The sequence below is a fragment of the Cardiocondyla obscurior genome, linkage group LG03, assembly GCF_019399895.1.
Source record: "Cardiocondyla obscurior isolate alpha-2009 linkage group LG03, Cobs3.1, whole genome shotgun sequence".
NCBI classification, from domain to species: Eukaryota; Metazoa; Arthropoda; class Insecta; order Hymenoptera; family Formicidae; genus Cardiocondyla; species Cardiocondyla obscurior.
The window spans coordinates 11,307,220-11,326,516 of record NC_091866.1 but is presented as its reverse complement, the minus strand read 5'-3'; the positions used below and the strand labels follow the sequence as shown (position 1 = coordinate 11,326,516).

General features: G+C 38.9%; 5 protein-coding genes across 8 annotated transcripts; 3 read left to right on the top strand and 2 right to left on the bottom strand.

The window, feature by feature from the left end:
- Positions 1–474: 474 nt before the first annotated feature.
- Positions 475–10,407, top strand: LOC139113683 (angiomotin-like 2a). 2 transcript variants are annotated; one of them, XM_070674998.1, is made up of 13 exons: positions 475–604; positions 950–1,074; positions 1,177–1,358; positions 1,538–1,797; positions 1,857–2,040; positions 2,140–2,429; positions 2,500–2,900; positions 2,974–3,119; positions 3,244–3,572; positions 3,647–3,781; positions 3,876–4,060; positions 4,191–4,345; positions 5,408–10,407. In XM_070674998.1, the coding sequence occupies exons 2-13, from the start codon at positions 996–998 to the stop codon at positions 6,527–6,529; spliced, it is 3,468 nt and encodes a 1,155-aa protein (XP_070531099.1). In that variant the 5' UTR covers positions 475–604; positions 950–995; the 3' UTR covers positions 6,530–10,407. The 2 variants fall into 2 exon arrangements, with proteins under 2 accessions (XP_070531099.1, XP_070531100.1); XM_070674999.1 differs by lacking the exon at positions 475–604 and adding an exon at positions 671–838.
- LOC139113692 (peptidyl-prolyl cis-trans isomerase sig-7) lies at positions 9,522–11,570 on the bottom strand. The gene is made up of 4 exons (XM_070675013.1): positions 11,356–11,570; positions 10,794–11,284; positions 10,446–10,687; positions 9,522–10,338 (listed from the first exon to the last, which is right to left on the bottom strand). The coding sequence occupies exons 1-4, from the start codon at positions 11,423–11,425 to the stop codon at positions 9,618–9,620; spliced, it is 1,524 nt and encodes a 507-aa protein (XP_070531114.1). The 5' UTR covers positions 11,426–11,570; the 3' UTR covers positions 9,522–9,617.
- A 97-nt stretch (positions 11,571–11,667) lies between these two features.
- LOC139113690 (potassium/sodium hyperpolarization-activated cyclic nucleotide-gated channel 1) lies at positions 11,668–19,150 on the top strand. Of its 3 annotated transcripts, XR_011547743.1 has the most exons (12): positions 11,668–11,856; positions 14,183–14,345; positions 14,456–14,694; positions 14,805–15,020; positions 15,082–15,241; positions 15,320–15,453; positions 15,522–15,709; positions 15,810–16,520; positions 16,799–17,333; positions 17,453–17,943; positions 18,038–18,574; positions 18,748–19,150. XR_011547743.1 is itself a non-coding variant. In XM_070675012.1 (7 exons), the coding sequence occupies exons 1-7, from the start codon at positions 14,295–14,297 to the stop codon at positions 16,514–16,516; spliced, it is 1,695 nt and encodes a 564-aa protein (XP_070531113.1). In that variant the 5' UTR covers positions 14,218–14,294; the 3' UTR covers positions 16,517–16,526. The 3 variants fall into 3 exon arrangements, 1 of the variants encoding a protein (XP_070531113.1); XR_011547744.1 differs by lacking the exons at positions 11,668–11,856; positions 14,805–15,020 and having other exon boundaries at positions 14,218–14,345; XM_070675012.1 differs by lacking the exons at positions 11,668–11,856; positions 16,799–17,333; positions 17,453–17,943; positions 18,038–18,574; positions 18,748–19,150 and having other exon boundaries at positions 14,218–14,345; positions 15,810–16,526.
- On the top strand, positions 12,207–14,072 carry LOC139113700 (inosine-uridine preferring nucleoside hydrolase-like). Its single transcript, XM_070675025.1, has 5 exons — positions 12,207–12,763; positions 12,961–13,144; positions 13,235–13,351; positions 13,429–13,565; positions 13,673–14,072. Exons 1-5 carry the CDS (start codon positions 12,533–12,535, stop codon positions 14,009–14,011), a joined length of 1,008 nt encoding a protein of 335 aa, XP_070531126.1. The 5' UTR covers positions 12,207–12,532; the 3' UTR covers positions 14,012–14,072.
- LOC139113720 (uncharacterized) lies at positions 16,900–18,276 on the bottom strand. The gene is made up of 3 exons (XM_070675057.1): positions 18,090–18,276; positions 17,445–17,921; positions 16,900–17,315 (listed from the first exon to the last, which is right to left on the bottom strand). The coding sequence occupies exons 1-3, from the start codon at positions 18,274–18,276 to the stop codon at positions 16,900–16,902; spliced, it is 1,080 nt and encodes a 359-aa protein (XP_070531158.1).
- Positions 19,151–19,297: the final 147 nt, after the last annotated feature.

The window sequence follows — 19,297 nt, the reverse complement described above, 5'->3', positions numbered from 1 at the left end:
CACAGCATCCGCTTCGATTTGTCCACTGTCTGCTTCCACCAATGTAAATTCAATCAATTTCAATCTCGGTTCAAATTACTTTTTATATTCCTTTCCAGTTCTGAAAATTAAGAAAGAAAAGGATTCCTTGGCGTCAAAATTTATCTTGCATTTTAAAATGTAAAATAAAGATCTTGGCATTTCTTTAAAATACTTTTTGGTGTGAAAAAACATATACATTTCTCACGTCTTCATATAATATACGACTACTTAATGAAACTGTTACCTTAAATTTATTAATTTTTTTATTAATAAGAAAAGAACACCGCTAGGATACGAAATCGTCTTGAAGCAGCATTTTAATTATCCAAAATTATTTCTCTTTCCTTTTGATGCGCGAGGAGGAGATGACCTTTGAAGCAGTGCGGAGTGAAGTTGGTTCAGTTACAAAGAACAAGCCCTCCTCTTCAGCAACTTCGGCTGAACGGATGGTGGCGCGATCTGACGAGGAATGCGGCGACCAAGTCTTTTTTATTTCTCCTGTACGGACACAAGTGGAGTGCACTAATTTATCGAAAATAATCAGGGGATTCGACTCGGCTCAACTCCTGCAGTTTCGCACCGAGTGAGTAAATACGGGACCGGACGAGGGTCCGACCCGGGCTTCTCGTCGTTCGCCGCGAACGTCGACAGCGCGCGATCACGCACCGATTCTCCGCGCGGACACTGGTTTGGCAGATACACCCTGATGACGATACGACGTCGACGACGGTGACGACGACGATGCCCTCCATTGTTTATCATGCGCCTGTCCGTCCCCAAGGAGCCCGCGATCTCCTTCTGATCCGAACAGAATTCGGTAGAGATCCCACGACACGACTCGCTCGTACGAGACCCCTCTCTCTTGCGCGCCCGTCTTTTGCTCCTTGCTCGCAGACTACCTGAGTGCCTTATGCCCTTTTGTTTTCAGGCGAGGTGCACAATAACTCGTATAAATGAGCTGAGGCGCCGGAAAAATGAGCTCGCTACAGCAAGGGAACAGATTCCTGCCGTTCTCGAACAATAACTTGCAAAGGAAACAATTGTCCATACAAGGTATAATTTTCTAAATACGTTGACGTAATGGTTACGCGCCGTAAACTTTTTTTTTTTTTCGTTTTGGTTTTATATTATTTACGCGATTTGTATCCTTCGCAGGAGGCCTTCCTCAAAGTTTGAGCGGCAGTGAGACTGACGTTTCCACATCCAACGAAAATCTGAGCAACGAGGAAAGGTATGTCATACGACACACAGCTCGGCAAGAGCCACAGGGTCAGGAAAATCAGCAGCAAAGTCCCTCCAGATCCTCCAGCCACAAGGAAAATATACCAAATATTCAGGTACATATCAACTCGCGTAATGATACAACGGTCGGTCTCGCGATCGGTCTCGCGGTCGGTTTCGCTGCGGGTACACCGTAAGCGAGACTGAATATTTTTTAAACAATAAAACTAATTATGAAAATGCAGATTTACATTACATTTGTTATTTGAAATTAATATAATTTGTTAAAATACAGGGAAATCTACACAACAGGAATAGTCTGAAAGACAGCTTGAACGGGTCTAATCGAAACAGTCTGAAAGAAAGTTTAAACGGCTCTAATCGAAACAGTCTGAAGGACAGTATCAATGGATCAAATCGGAACAGTTTAAAGGACAACTTGAGTAATCGCACGAGCGGTTCTAACAGGAGCAGCTTGGATATCTCGACGAGTTCTTACAACACGTTAATTATACATAACGCTAACGATGATAATTCGTGGATACCGTCTGGAAGGTGAGCACATATTTTTCAATAATTAAAATATTATTTTAAATTTCTATCTACATTAACAGGCTATCGGGCATAGTGAGAGAGCATGGAGATGTGAGTTATTTATATTGCGACGGTAAGGGCAATTCCAACAGTCCCACGATACAATCCCTGTCCAATTTACCACATGAGGATTATGTTCACGAACAAAGTAGTGGTTGCCAAGAAATCACGGATATCCCGGATGATTATCTTAGTCAGTCTCAGGTACGATAGTTATTAGAATTAATAGCGCAATAATTAATTAGATTAGTAATTATCATTTATGTATTGTTATAAATTTAAATCTATACATGTGCTTGTCAGGTCTTGAAACACTTGGCGAAAGAGGTGAAAGTACCGCCATATTCGAGTAATAGCGGTAGCCTGGAGATGAGATTAGGAGATATGAGAATAAGAGACAGCGACAGGGGGAAGCAGAACGATGGCGAATATGAAGGAAGATCAACGCCATGCTACGTATCTACATTGTTTAAAAGCAAACACAGGTTCTTCGGACCAACAGAAAAGTTAACTGTGTCGCGATCGCAGCCAGATTTGTCCAGGATCAACAAGCTGGACATCGAAAATTATAATCTTCAGACAACGTCACCGCGGTAATTAATATTATCTATTTGCGTTTTATGTAATCATTGAGGTATCTAATTGACGTTTGAATCTTTATAGACCACAAACTAAGGGACGAGAAGAGCTGGAGAGAGAGACGGGCGAAGTGTGGCCATCGTCGGAAATGATTCAGATAATAATACAAGAGAATAGTGCATTGAAGCTTGAATTGGATCATTGCTACAGTAAGGTTGCCAAAACGCAAAAGCTAGAGCAGGAGATAGCGAAAGTACATCGTGTCCACGAAGAGCTTGCGGCTTCCTGCGAGCGGCGGGAGAAACTCGAACGTGCCGCTCGAATGAGACTGCAAAATGAATGCCGTCGATTGACTGAATTAAATCGCGCATACAGAGACCAGATCGACCTACTGTCCGCACGTACGGACAGTCCGCCGATTGTCGAAACGATGCGGAAGGAACTGACGCAACGCGAACTACTTATTGGACAGCTCATTACTCAAAGTACGATTCGTCCCGATTACATAAACAAGAAAATACGATTTCTCCCTCAATTTATTCTTTTGTGTACCTTTAGATAAAGAGCTGACCGCTGCGAAAGAGAGACAAGAGATCGAACTGGCGGCTCAACGAGCCACTTTACAGGAACAGCGTACGCACATTGACATTTTGGATAATGCGCTGACGAATGCGCAAGGTAACGTTGTGCGACTAGAAGAAGAGGTAAATTAATTTTAATAAATATAATTTAATTTAAAAAAAAGGCTTTTTTCATATTAATTAATTAGAGTAGTCACAGAAATTAATGGCGTTGGTTAGATATTGATTAAAATTTTCGTTTGTAAAGTGCCGAAAAAAACAAGTATACGTGGAGAGAGTGGGTCAACTTCAGCGAGCATTGTCTTCGCTTCAAGCGTCTAGCGATAGACGAGAAGAGACCGAAAGACAACTGAGAGGTCAGCTGGAAAGAGAGTTGCGCGAAGGTGGAGGAGGCGGCGGTGGTAACGGCAACGAGCAAACGTCGAACGGTGAAACGATCGCGGATCTGAAACGACGATTACGCGAACGAGACGAGAAGATCATGTCGCTCGAGGGTGATGTCGCAAAATGGGAACAACGTTACCTCGAAGAAAGCGCACTGAGGCAAGCGGCTATCGACGCTGCCAGTTTGCCAAAGTCAGTCTCCTTATATTCTTTCTTTTATTACGTTTTTTTTTTTTATTTTAACGCTTATTAATTTTTGTAATCAGAGATGCGAAAATTGCCGCTTTGGAAAAAACCAGTCAAGATGCAGAGAAATTAATCGCTGAGGCTCGCTCGGAGAAGATGAGACATATGGACGAAGTGCACGCCGCACAGAAAAAATTGGCCGATCTCGAATCTAGGTAAGACGAATATATCACGCATCACGTTGCTATATTTGATATAACACGAATTAATTTATCATGCAACGCGATTATATATTTTTTGCTTCAATAGAATGAAGGATTTAGAGTCTAAGCTAGCTGAGAGAGACGCCATGATCAGGGTGTTGCAAAAACACACGTACGACAAAGCGGATAGCAGTAGTAGCAGTGGTGTGGGCAGTTATCCCGCCGCGCACTCGTCTCATTCGAGTACTTCGGCGGATCATCACACCGCCTTAACAAGCACTCCGGAACTAGGTAAAGAAAAATCTTAGTAGATGAGACAGTTAAAACTTTCTTGTGATAATATGTTAATTGTAAATAAGTTAATTTTTTATAAGTAAATGTAATTTTTGTTTTTTTCTCGTTTCTTTTTTCACACGAAAAGTGAGCAGCGTACTCGGCAGTGGCAGCGGTTACGGTAGCACCGGCTCTTACGGCGTTTCCGACAGTTACAAATATAGAAAGCAGGGCAGCTTCGAACAGACTAATAAGAGTCTCGACGATCAACTGAAAGAGCTAGACTCTCAACTGCTTAGCAAGGTACGCAAGATAAGGTGTAGCAGTCCGCGTATGATCAAATGATCAGCTCTCAAAGTAAAGCTTTCCAATCTCGAATTGCATCATGTCATTTTCATTATGTCTAATTTTTATTTTACTCCGCGTTACACATTACATATAACCACATACAAGCGCCGTCTCATATATCGACAATTTACTTACCTTAATGTTTATCTGCCTTTCTTTTTCTTTCCATCAATAGAAATATGTTAATTTACGGACGATCGTAATTCTTTAGAAACTCTTTTTTAATAGTCGCCGCTGATCATGCGAATATTACAGGTCACACGTTCGAAGGTATCCTTACGTTGCTGTGTATGGTTCTCTGGAGTATCTTTCATTAGTTCGAACACGTTTTCTTTTTTCTTTTTATTTTTTTTTTTTCTTGAAAAATAGCTGGAGAATAGCTAGCATGTATTATGCGTACATTTGTACATATTTTCGTGATGACAAAATCTCAGGTAGATCACTTCAAAATGATAAATACGAAATCGAAAACGTTACATTCTGGCTGTTCTCTGGTTGGAGTTAGTTTGAAGTAATCGCATAATATTGTATGACCTAACACAGCTTTTAATACTTTATTAATTTTTTTAATATTTTATTTTATCATATATATTTCTATTTTATTTTATTTTTTTTTTATTTTTTTTTTAATTGACAAAATTGTGTGTGTTATTTTTAATATCAGAGTAATTTTTGTCGCTTTTTAGTTGTAAACACATGTGCGTGCCATAAACCATTTTGTTTTATTTTTATTTATTTGATTTTATCGAACATATGTATATTAACCGTTTGTTAAAATTGTGCTCGTGTAGGTAGTCGAAATAGATCTCACGTTTTACACAGATTAATCTCTTTTTTTTTTTGTTTTTTTATCTCGAATTGTTCCACTAATTCCCCCCGAGTGCCCTTGGCCTTCTTTTCCGTCCGTCCGTTTGTATTCCAGAATGTGCATGTGCGAGCGTTTTATGCGAGCACTAACCCTTTTCCAGGTCCCGGCCTCCTGTCTGCAGCCCGTGCGTTCTCTGTTTCTTGTTTCAGCGGGCACTTTGCTGTTTTCCAGGATTCTCTAATCCAGGCACTGCGTCGCGAAAAGGAAAAATACCCAAGCCACTACTGGCGGGTGTAGATAGCACGGGTACCTCGAGCACCGCCTCGAGCAAGAGTCGATTGCTGGACGACTCGTCCGGTAGCGGTGGCGACGTGGTGTCGTCGAGCATAATTGAGTTCGCAAACGCGGCGGCCAGGCTGAAGGGCACCATCTCGCGACTGTCGGACGGCGCCGGTGGCAAGCCGACCGAGGACATGATGCTGCTCGAGAAGCAGGGCCGAAGTTCGCAGCGGCAGCGGATGGCAGTGGAAGTGGGTGGCGAGCCACGTCGCGCTGGTAGTCTCCCGCCCAGCTCGTTACCACGACCACCGAGATCGCTCAAGGCAACCAGCGCCAACTCCCGCTACTGTCGCTTAAGCGACACGGAAACGCGTAAGAAGTCGGATCCTGGTCCGGGGATGCTGGACGCGTCATCTGCGACGAGTGGACCGGGTAGCGGCAGCGGTGGGAAGACGACGCGCGACTCCTCGGGCAACTGTAGCAGCATTGAGTACGGTAGATTCGATACCGGCGCTGCCGTTGCCGCGAAGGCGTCGCGCAGCAAGAAGAAGATCTCCATGGAAAGTCTCATGGCGAACAGCTCGCTGAAGAAGTCAACGATCGGCGGCGGTCACGAGTACGAGAGGCTGCAATCCGACATGATCACGGTCAGCGGACGCAAAAAGTCCATCGGCGGTAACCCTTGTGCCTTAGAATCGACAGTGAGGCACAGAGAGATGCAAAATCGCTCGTTCATACCACCACCACCGTCATCTCGTGCCCGCATCGGCGAGTACGGTCGTCTGAGCGACGGGGAATCCTCGGTAGCGGCGGCGGCGGCAGCGGCAGCAGCGGCGGCGGCAGCTGCCGTTGTTCTCAAAGGCGGCGGTAACACCCTGAGGAAGCAAGCGGGAGCGGGCTGTTCTTCTCGCGGGCAAAGCACCGGCAGTACCGTAAGCAGCAAGAGCGGCCGTGATTCTGGCGGAACCGCCAGTAGCGAGGCGTCGACGGCTTCGTTGCCACCGACCAGGGCGAGGTCGATACCGCGTCCCAATTATCGCATTCAGTTCTGAATAATACATATTATGCAACACCTCAAAGGTCCAATCGCGAGGACTGGTCTCAAAATGATTCGACGGACGAATCTCGAGTATCATCAGTTGGATACTCGTTTCGGTATCCAAACTGATTGTTTCAGAAAGAGCAAACGCATCTGCCGTTTATTAACTGTTGATCAGAATTAAATTAAAGTTACCAAGAACTTGTAACGAAAAGTTTGTAATCCAATTTTGATAAGCTCTCTCTCTCTCTCTTCCGATTTGATATGCATAATCGCGACTCTCGAGAGAAACTCTTGCTATTCAACAGGACGATTTGATTATTAGATTCTTAAATCAAAACGCGATTCACCGAGTCGCTCTTGAAGCGTTTCGACGACCAGTTCCCTCGATTCTCGCCTCAGAGGCCATAAATACAGGCGTAGAAATTAAAGTGAGTCCAATCACCAGCGCTAATCCGAGCATTAAGTACAAGTTTTCGTGAGGTTGTCGACGTTTCTCGTTAACTTTTATTATGCATAACGTAGCCACGAGTTTACACGACGTACGTAAGCGATGCGATGCGGAAAATGGCCATAAAAGAAACGCCTAAGTTAACGCGTCGCGCCATTATAATTACTATTCATTATTTAGTAAGCCAATCGCCAGGCCATAACGGACACGAACACCACGACCTATGATTAACGTAGCGACGTAGAATATGACCTAGTCATTACCAAAGTAACTCACTCTCTCGATAGAATAGGAAAGAAGAATTGTCTTCCTTGATCACGTCTCGCGTGTAACGGCGGCCTTATAGAAGGAAACACACCTTCGTGCAAAGTGCCTTCCTTGCGAATCGCGCGCGATTCACTTATTGCAGACACGCTGCCATCACCGTTTTCCTTTTCGTTATATACGATTTCACAGCTTTAAAAGCTCGATCCTGAGATTGATAATTAGATCTGATGTTAAGACGGAGAACGAATCGCGACGATGCGCGCTTTCTTTCATCTCCACGTTCGCGCGTTTTTCCTTTCTCTCTTTCTCGTCATATAAAGATACGCAACAACGTGTAATGCGCACACGTCTTGCTCGATACAGAGACGATACTTCTTTTCGTGTAGCTTTACCGTAATGTAATAATCCTTCCTGAAGATCACGTAGATATAGAAAGTCGAGTTATCTCATTTATTTAGTTAGTTAACGTTTACTATTTTTTCAGAGCGTGTGACGATTAAAATAGTCTCCCCGCGTTTAGATGAGAAAAAAAAAAAACAAAAAAACCGAAGCGATAAAGAACGCCAAAGTCTAAAACTTATATATGTATTATTTCTTGCGATATATCTATATATTGTTATATCTCTACATTTCGCCAGGATATTTTGTAATCTATTTGTATTTTGACCAATATAAAGCAAGAAAAAGTTTTGTATAACTATGAGGAGATAAGAAAATCTCTTATCTAAGATCTGAGCAGGTTTAATGTGACTTGTAATTTAATAATTAATTTATTAAATTTTTTTTAATCGGTTTCTTTGATTTCTGCATGCACACAAGAGCACTGACTAAATTAATATATATATATATTGCAAAGCAGATTATATACATATAAATATACATTATGCAAGGTGATTCTTAATTATACATCAATTTTTATTTCAAATTAAATTTTTCTTAATTTATTAAAATTTTTCTGTATCAAAATATATTTTTATTTAATATATTAATATTTAAATTTAATTTTTATTTAATTTTTATGTAAATTTTTATCTTGGCCTCTAAATTCACTCTTTAAAATATAAAATATTTAATTCAGGAATCACGTTGTATATGATAAATGTCTCCTAATATAAATCATCGTATTTATTTGTGTTACATATTTTGGAATTAGTTATCTAATATATGCACGCGTATGCGTTTATATGTATAGTTCTGTTTTTCCTTCCCCGGTATATATAAAGAGCGTTTTATGTAATGCTCGTGCAACTAAATTTTATTTCGAACTTGTAACATATGGAATGATTGCGATGTAGCAAAGCTACAATACACGCGAAGATAGAGCTCTCTATAAAATAAAATAAAATAAAACTGCGAGATATATCTCGTGAAGTTTCAAATAGCCGGTGGAAATGCAAAAAAACAAGGGGGGAAAAGATGTATCTCTTTTTGAGAACAATACGTAAAATGATATAAAAAATTAATTGTGAGACAAAATTGCGTATACATACCTGCTATATAATATAAAAATGATGCTGATAAATCATCTTGCATTCAACCAGACGAAATGTTGACATGGGTTTTCACTGTATTCTGGTTTCTCTTCTTTCCAATTTAATTGTGCAAAAATTACCAATTACAACCGATCAGCTTTATCGATTTTGTTCCCAACACTTTTTGTCTCTCCATCGTGACGAGAGGTGTGCAGATAAAAAAGAAAATGTTGCGAAAAATTAATGTATTTTTCTATGTGCGCAAAATTATTGTAATATCACCAAAGAAACAAAGAAGCATCCTGCGTGCCTTCGTAAATGATATATAGATTTATATCGTTCCTATAATATTGTCGCGTGTGCGAGCGTTAATTAAAGTGGAACTTAAACTCGAAAATGCGCGGAGCACTTTTACGAGATTGTACTCTTAAATCAGGCGACGATGTTTGAACGTAAAAGCCGTAAGATCGTTTTTTGCTCTCTATTTTTAATACAGCCGATAATCACTCTACGACGATTTGTTCTAATCATTTTATCATCACATTTGTTAGGTGCAGACTTTGTCGAGACTATCACTATTTTGTCAATTAAAATCTGTGACTTTGATAGTTTCGCCACATGTGCTTCTATCAATTGTAAAATTATATAGTGCTTTCCGTGGCCTTATAAAAATCACTTCAATCAATTTGCGGAAGAAAATATGTGCATTAATTAACGCTCCTTTTTTGGTGAGTCGATTAATAACGGATATATCTTTCTCAATGTTTTGTACTTGATTTAATCTCAACAGTTTCGACCGATGTAAAAAAAAGAAAAACTTGTAAACTGTATTTATTTTGGTATTACATGCTAAGAAAAATTGCCAAAAATCTCAATTTAGATTTATCGTATAACTTAATGCTTTAGTTTTCTCACCTTTTTTTTTTATGTTTATGCGATCTGTTTCTGTGTCTCGTATCATCATCATCCTCCGTGAGTCTTTTCCTCTCGTTATCACGGTGTCGACGCTCTCTATCGCTGTATTCCTCCCTCTTGCTTCTTTTTTCCGATCTCTCCTCACTATGATCTCTTTTCCGGTCGCTACTTTCATCTCTTTTACTTCTTCTTTCGAATCTGTCCTCACTGTGATCCCTCCTTTTATCGCTATTTCTATTTCGTCGTTCCTCTCTTCTTTTTCTATCTTTTCGCTCATCGTACTTATTTTTCTCATAATAATCATCATGTATTCTGTCTTCCTTTCTTCTATCTCTAGTATCTTTTTCTTGTTTCCGGTGCTCGTATCTTCTGTGTTCGGAAATATGATCTTTATCGCTCTCCCTTCTTCTTCCTTCATCTCTATTTTTACTGTTGTCATAATTTTTATCGCGTGATATCTCAGATTTCCTCGAGGAGGAATAAATCTCCTCGTATTTCTTTGGCTTGTCATCTTCATCGAAATAACGGATACCTTTACCCTTGCCACGCCAACGCATTTTCGCAACCGATTGTGAGAAATCCACGTGTATTCTTCGGTCATCAATCAGAACATTGTCCATTTTAAAATATGCATCTTCGCAACTCTTACGATTGGCGAATTCGATGAATGCATATTGTAAAGAGTCACCCGTTTGGTGGTCTCTAATAACTTCGCAGCTGAAATAAATTCGTAAGATTTAAAGCACATGTAACATGTCATAATAAATTGAAAAATGAGAACATAAATTACGATATGTATATAATTATAAGAATAATGAACATACCCAATAATTTTTCCGAAACGGCTGAAGATAATTTCGAGATCGTCGTCGTTCGTAACTGGATTTAATTTGCAGACAAACAAGACGTTTTCCGGTGGTGCAATTTCTGCGTCCGGTATATCGCCTACGATTTCTAATATCGTGGCTCTCGCTTTTGCTTCCTTATTCTTTTGCATCTCCGCAATTTCTTCAACGGTTAACCCACCGGTATCGTCAATTGCTTCGTCTGCTCCAATTCTGTCGCTCTAAACAAAATATATCGCAAATTTATTTATAAAACTCACACAAATATGTAAATACATAAATCGTCATTAATCACAAAAATACATTTTTTTTTTAAATGTAGCATACCATTAAAGCTTCTTTTGTAGGTTCTGGACTTTGGTCGGGAATTACGAATCCCACAGGATCGTCAAAGGGATCCTCCAGGATAACGGTGTGAGATATCCTAATATCTTGATACGGTCTTTGATCGCCATCACAGATAGTTTCATTAAATTTGAATATCACCTCCAGCCCTTCTGTGATCTCTCCAAACACGCAGTGTTCACTGTCCAAGGACTGTAATTCTGACCCCAATGTAATAAAAAACTGAGAGCCCAACATATTGTTTCCACAATTTACCATGGACAGCAGACCTATACGACTGTGCTTGATCTTTGGCATCTGTTCGGCCTCGTAGTAGCGCGCCTTTTCGCCTAATATAATCCCATAAACGCTCTCACCACCCTTTCCTGTCCCAGTGGGATCTCCAGTCTGAGCGATAAAGTTCGCCTGCACCGAGTGGAAAAGATTCCAATTGTAGTACTTGAGTTTGCACAGCTTTAGAAAATTTCGCGTGGCTGCAAAGACAAAGTGAGTTAGTTTTATTTTCGATTAATTACGAAATTAAATTTTATAAGAATGTACTCACTCTGGGGACGCTCGTCGGTGTACAGATCCACCGTGAAATCTCCTATGGTGGTTTCTACCACCACAGCCATATTTTTTTTCTGGATTTGTCAACTATTAGCCAGCGATTTCAAGTTTTTTTCCTTTCTAAGAAATAACGCTTCCTTTTTCTTTTTGGTTTTAAAGTTGTAATACATAAAACTCAGCGCGTCACGTACGAATGTTCGGAGTAGGTTATGTTGGAGTAAAAGTTGAAGTTAGTTCGGGAAAAGATACGCAGAGCTCGTTTCGGTCGCTTGTTTCTTGTTGTCGAAAACGCGCGGCAACCGGCATTTTCATTACAACTGCTCCGAGTCGTTTGTCACAATTCAAGCTGCATTTAATTGTTTTTTTCCGACAGTTTGGCTCAATTAACATCGAGCAGCATTCAGTCCTTTTCCTATCGTGGAAAGTTTTCGAGACGTGAGTCAGGAATTAACGAAAGTACCGAGATCGAAGAGATTTCCGTCTTCCTTGTAACGAGGTTAGAAAAACGTTTTCTGTGTAAAAAATATTTCGTATTATATTAAATTAATAATAATAATAATAAATTATATTTGTATAATGTATAAAAGTATTGATAGCACTGACGTATTAAAACATTAAAGTATAGATTAATTTAGAAAGTGTAATAATATATACGAAATACAAAAAAAAAATTAACAAATTTCTACATTTTATAATATTATTAAAATTTAATTTTTGTTAATAAAAAAATTATTTTATGCACTTTTCTTTTATTAGTTTCAATTTTTTTTTTTTTTTTTTTTTTTTTTTAGTTTAAGTGAATTAAAATTCTTTAATTCTAGATTAATTATTAATTACTCAAATGAGATTCATAATGGTCAGAATTTGCTTACTGTCGATTTAATATTATTGACGGAATTAATATCGAATTTTTAATTTTTTAAAAGTTCACGTCAGTGGAAACGACAAGGATTCTCTCCCAAAGTTTCCTCTGATTTTGGTATTCACTGTTTGCTGAGATGATACGATAATTGCACTGTCTGATAAACTCGGCAGACTTTTATCTTCTCGTTGACAAACAAGACGCATTATCAATATCGAAGCTTTATCAATTTTATAAACGCGAGAGTGCGTTTCGCTCGAGTCGCATTTCGATAACACCGGTGGCTCACGTAACGTTTTCTGTGGCAAGAATGTCGGCCACAAAATCGGAGTTGGATATGCGCGAAGTGGAGGCACCGAAAAACGTTATTATTGATTGCGACGCCGGTATCGACGACGCTTTGGCTTTGATTGTCCTTCTGGCCGGTCACACGGACGGGAGGATTAAAATCAAAGCCATCACTTGTGTCAATGGTAACACCAATGTGGACAATGTCGTGAGAAATGTGTTCAGAACGCTACACGTGTGCAATTGCATGGATGTAAGTTACATTACTCATTTAATGCACGTCTCCTTTATGTGAAGAGGAAATATTAAGAAAAAACGATTTATTCTACGTCCAGAGAAACATCTGTACCCTAAAAAAATACCTTAGTTTTTTTTCTGTATACTGTCAATTATTCATGATTTTATAATCAGCTAGTTATACAATTTATTACAAAATTTTGGTTTTTGTAGATACCTGTTTATCGCGGAGCATATTCATCTCTGTTGGATGCTGTAAACTCTAAGGAAACCGCATTGGAGAAGTATCATGGAACTGATGGATTTGGAGATATATTTACTGACGACCCAGACACAAGTAAACTTGAGAAAGAGCATGCCGTGTGTGCGTTACACAGACTCACTTCAGAGGATCCAAGTAATGAGAGCCTCTTTTACTGCCTGATTATTTGATATCAGCTTTATTTTAATTTATTAACTTGCTGCGAATTGTTTTGTGTTATCTAAGATAACATCTCTGTGATCTGCTTGGGTCCTTTGACAAATGTAGCACTGGCTATAAAACTGTACCCAGAGTTTGCGGACAATGTGAAGGACTTTTTTATAATGGGTGGAAATTCAACTGGTAATTTATAACATTATATAGAACAAAAACAAAAAATATATAAGTAATACTTTGTATAAATTAAAATCTGTTTAAAGCACAGGGTAACATAACTGCACAGGCGGAATTTAATTTTTACGCAGACCCGGAAAGCGTGCACATCGTACTAAATAGTAACAACAAGCCACTGTGGTTGTTACCATGGGAGTCCTGCTTGCAAACAAAAATTACACATGTATATAGATATTTATTAATAATTATTATCAAGAAAATTAGAAAATTATTATGAAATAAATAATGTATTATTACTCTAATAATTAAATGCTTATCTTTTTCTTTTAGGAATGGCGAAAAGATGTATTCGGCGAAATAAATAAACCTTGCGTACATATGATGAACGCAATTGAGGAAGGCAGACGCAGAAAAGCGAAAAAGCATTTCCCTTATTATACTATGTGCGATGCTTTTTTAGCTGGAATTGTATTAGTACCTCATATGGCAAAAAATGTTGTAGCGTGGCATGCAGACATAGAGTTGAGCGGTAATAGAACGCGAGGTCAGGTTGTTCTTGATCATTTGTTGTCGAATAAACCAAATGTAAATTTGATACACAATTTTGATTCGGAAATTTTTAAGAAAGTGTTATTAGATGCAGTCAACACGATTCGTGACTGTCGATAATTGTTATTTCACGAAATGTAATTACTAATGGCGAATAAAAGCGAGTTTTGGTTTTATCACATTTCTAATTCTTTTAATTAGTTTTTAATTTATTATAAATTATTTAGTATTTTAACTAGTTGAATAATTTTTTATATAACGTTTAATTATTCTTTTTCTTTTTTTAACAAGGAATAATAAATCATTTAAAAATCAGAACATGAGATAACAAAGAAGGACATCTAGATAAGAAGAGATTAAAAAATTAATTTTTGAGATTACGTTATTACAAAAAAAAAGAATTATGGATTTGATGGCTCTTGTGCCTGATTCTCCCACGGCGCCAATTATCCAGGTATGCGATCATTATCTTAAAGAAATATTAAGAAAAAAATTGTCTTAATTAATTTTTAAAAGAGAGAAAAAGAAAAAAAGCATACACATAATTAAATATTAAATATCTAGGATGAGCCATGCGTGGAACACATTTGTGAGACGCCACCAAAAGAAGATCCTTTGATTAAAGTAATACCTGGTAGTTCTCCTTGGGCGAAATTACGACGTTGGTTCCTCAATATGCGAATACTGTCGCGGGAACATCCGTTTACGCTATACTATTTGAAGAGTACTCGGGCGATCGATTACGAGATCAATCGACATCTCAAAATTTATCCTCAAATGATCCATCCCTTCAGTTCCTTCAGGTCAGTTGTGAACTTTTTCTAAATTACCAATTAAATAATGAATTAACTATTTCAATATAAATCTGTTTCCGTCTTGAAGCACAATTAAACCATTATTATTTTTTGTTTAGAATATATTGGGAGTCTGTAATGGTACCGTTTGTCATATTGGCTTTAATAATCACGCCAATCTTTATTACATTTTATTTTGACGAATTAGAGGATTGGTTTCTCTACAATCACTTTATTGACTTCGTATTTATAACTGACATTATAGTTTGGTTTTTTACCGGTTATTATGATTCTCGCACACAATCGATAGTCCTGGATCCAAAATCCGTAGCATGGTAAGAATACAGGATAAAACATTTTATATTTATATTTCAAAGCTTACTATTATGATTGTAGGAGATACCTGCGAGGTGCTTTTATCGTGGGTGTGTTACTGGTGTTACCTTTGGAATATATCATCATAGTTTACAACACGATGTGGTGGTTGGCGGCGTTGAATGTGTTAAAAATATTTTGGATACAAACCATTATCAGTTATTCGCGCAATCTTTATTACGTAAGAATTTGTATTTAATTGTAATTTTTTGTTGCATAACGGAATCAAAATCTTGCTAATTTAAATATTAAATTTTAGGTATATCGAATTAATTTCCATTTGTATAAGTTAGCGGAAATAAGTGTCATCATTATTATATGCGTGCATTGGGCCGCTTGCTTAGAATATTACTTACCATTAGTAATCGCCAAGATAGCTGGAGAAAATAATGCGTTAGTAACAGCAACATTAACACGTGACGCTTAATGAGAAATATAATTAAACGGTAAAAAACTTGTAGATCGTGGATTCGATCATCTTATATGACGAACAGAAGGACCAGATTTGCAGTTTATTTAACGTGCGTTAACAGAGCTATCATTGCCCTAATAGGATCGACACATTACTTAAGCGTCAGCGCTACAGAGGATATTATATATAATCTATTTCTCTCTGTTTTTGGAGTACTTGGAATGATTTATCTGCTAGGTATTTATATATGTCACAATTAATAACGTTAACTAAAATAATCTTTATGAAAATTATTACTAATTAATAATTAATTTTGCTTTTTGAAACGGTTACACAGCACAATTCTTACAATTGATGACGACGTTTCACTCCACCCGCAAAAAACATTTAAAATTAATTCAGCAGTTACAACAATACATGAGGCACAAGGAATTGCCATACCCACTACAGCGACGATTGCTGACTTACTATAATTACCGTAACAAGAAAGGATTTGAGAGGGACAAGAATATCATTAATCACGTATCACCTTATTTGCAAGAAAAACTTCTTCTACACAATTATCGCCGATTATTGGACAGCGTTGAGCTGTTTAGATATCTGCCGCAAGCAGTGGTGACAAAATTGGTTGGCGCCGTACATTCTCAAATTTTTATGCCAAACGATGTGCTGGTCAGAGCCAATTCTTACGGCGATGCATTGTATTTTGTTGCTTCTGGCACTGTGACCGTCTACAACAATATGGAAAATGAGATTTGCCATTTAGAGGACGGATCGTACTTTGGTGAACTAGCCCTGGTGATGGAGGATGATCGCTGGATTGCAAGCGTTATTGCCGTGGAGAATTGCATGGTTTACATATTATCACGTGCCAGCTTTCAATATATTTTAAAGCCGTATCCCGATCTCCTTGCATATCTGGAAAACATCGCACTCACGCGTCTGGAACAGACGCCACTTCTCGAAAAGGCCCGTGAACTAAATTCGTCAAGGATTTCCGGAAATGTTAATATTAGCAGCATAAAAGTGAAAAGGAGATATTAAACTGGTAAATGTCTTTAAAGAGTATAAGAAACTTAATATTTTTATTTCTTATTTTACTTTTTGTGTTTTAACTGCCTTTATTTTTATATTTTTTAAATAGCGTTAATTATATTTTGCTATTAATTATAACGATAACGTTTTATAACACTACAAGAAACAGCTTGTTAGAATTAATTACTTGTTTAACAATTAAAACTTTAACAGAATATGAAACCTTTCTTGCTACTGCAATAGATTAACAATTAACGATACTCATAGAAATCTATTAATTTTTTTAAACAGGCAACGAATCTTGGAGGTTTATTGTGCAAAAACTGCATCTAATTTTTCGACCACGAAGACGCTTCGTGTTATCGTCTTCGCTCGGATTATCTCTAATCTAATCAGAAGCGGCGAGCTTTTCGCTTCTGTGGGTTTCTGTACGATTGTTGATACACGGACATGAGCCGCCAGTGCTCGGGGTAGTCTGCGTCCCGACAACCGCTCACCACGCTGAATGGCGGTGCCAAGGTGTCGATGCAGAAAGAGCGCTTTGCGAACGGAGTCCTTGGCCGTGGCACCGTCATCCTCATCGGCGGTAATCCATTTCTGCGCGTGACATCGTCGCCTGTCTCCGAACGTTTTTCTTCGAGACCGAGCGCAACACCCACCGCAGACCGGATCAACCTGGGATCTTTTTTTCGTCGTTCTAGTTCCGCCTCCTTTACGCCGTCACGGCAGGCCATACACTTGCGCTCAGTGATGCGCGGCACGGAATTCGATCTCGCTGGCTTTTCGCAACGTCGCTGATCGCGGAGCTCTACGATCGAATAAAATGGTATGGTTATTAAATTTCTTTTTTTTTTTTTTTTTTTTTTTTTGTATTCGCTTGCTGTTTAAATCCTTCTTTTATCCATTACACTATTTATCCACTACATTATTTTCTCACCGTTGCAGGAACGGTCGCAGCAGCATTGATTTTTTCCTGAATTTTTTTTCACCTGATCTCTGGAGCAATCGTACTTATCCTTCTCGCTGGAAGACAATAGCTCACGATTTTTCGGTGCTGCCGTGTGTTGGATCATGGCAAAAATTGCCGGAGCCTCGCCACCCTCGGTACCGTCAATATGCGTCGGTCTGCGCGGCTCGTATACCGGATCTATTGGCGTTTCCCAGCAGATTGCCAGATCCATTCGGGTTTCCGGTTTCTTGCAACCAAGCGCGGGTCCAAACAAATGGCTTTCTGGTGTCGTGGGGCTCGCACGATTCACATTCCATTTCGCACCCCGTTCGCAGCTAGGTGAACAAACGTGACATCCTTTCCTGAAGACAGAATCGTTCACTCGATCTGGAAGCGGCTGGTGTTGCAGGTTCTCCGCGTGCAATTTTTTTGCCAAAGCAAATTTATCGGCGCAGGAGGCAATTTCTGTCATCAATTATAAATAAAGGTATTTTGTTAACACAAAAGTATATAAGAAATTTAATTATTATAATTCTAAGTAACGTTATAGGCTCAATCTCAAATACTTTAATCTATTTCAGAGACTCTGGTGCAATTTTCAAAAAAGGAGAAAAATCTACTGTTGTACGTCACCGTTTTTTCGTTCGTCCTCTTCGAAGGTCTCGTGAAATTTGAGGCAGTCAGGTGTGTGCTTTCTCGCAGAGGTCATTCGTTTGTCCGAAGCGTGCTCGGATTTGCAACGTTCGGGGAGGTCGTCGCTCTTGTAAATGATCGATTCAGCGCGACAGCGACAGCGAGCGCAACGTTCGCGCGAGTCCATATTCGTTTGTCGATCGACTACTGTTTATTCGTCGTTTTACATAACGGATACACGATTCATTATTAATGAGCGATTAGGAGGGGCAGAGGTGCGTCTCCGAGGCACACCTTCCAGCGGAAAAAGCTCGGAGGAGGGCACGACGGCAATTTGTCGCTTACCGTTGTTCTCCATTTTTGGCAACTTTTTGAAGAATACCTGAACACTACCATAGGAATGCCTCGATCGCGGATTATATTACTCCCACTCTCAACGCCGGTTTCCCTGACGACTTGATAATTCGATAGAGAACTCGCTATACGTATGTATTACCGAATGCTTGCACATCTATACTTTCTATTATTAAAATATATTATTATTTTTATTAAGACAATAATTATTATACTATTATTTCGTAATGGAATTTTAAGAACAAAAAATATGATTGAAGTACTTGACACCTCAAGTCCAATTATTATTTTTTTTTTTTTTTAGCCAAGTGCCAACAGTGAAACTGAGAATAACAAGTGAAGGAAAGTCACGATGATTTCATGGATTTCGTCAGCTTCATTCCGGACTCGCATACGCATGCGAAGCTGTGAACTCTAGTCTGTTCAAGATTACGCGTGTGCGTGGGAATATGTAAGCGTGACACAGAAAATCCAGAAACTCTGGGGAACGCCGATGACGCCTTCTCGAAATTATGCATTTCTAGATCGATAGAAAGGTTGTCAAATGTAGATTGCTAACGCACTTGTAAATTGGGCATGCAAAAATACTTACCAGTTCATGAATATTATGAATACCATTATCACGCAACGCATATTTTGCTAAGAAAAAAAAATTGAGTGCTGTTTCACTTAATTACGGTAATTAAAATGGTAGGCAATGAAGGATAGACGGTGGACGACGTATTTGTATATTTATAGCGGCAAGTGCCTTCCTGGATCATTGCCATTCTCCCTTCCATTTCACTTCGCCGGACGAAACCTTGAAGCGCGGCTCGAAAATGCGGCCAACACACACGTGACAGTCGCAGACTAAT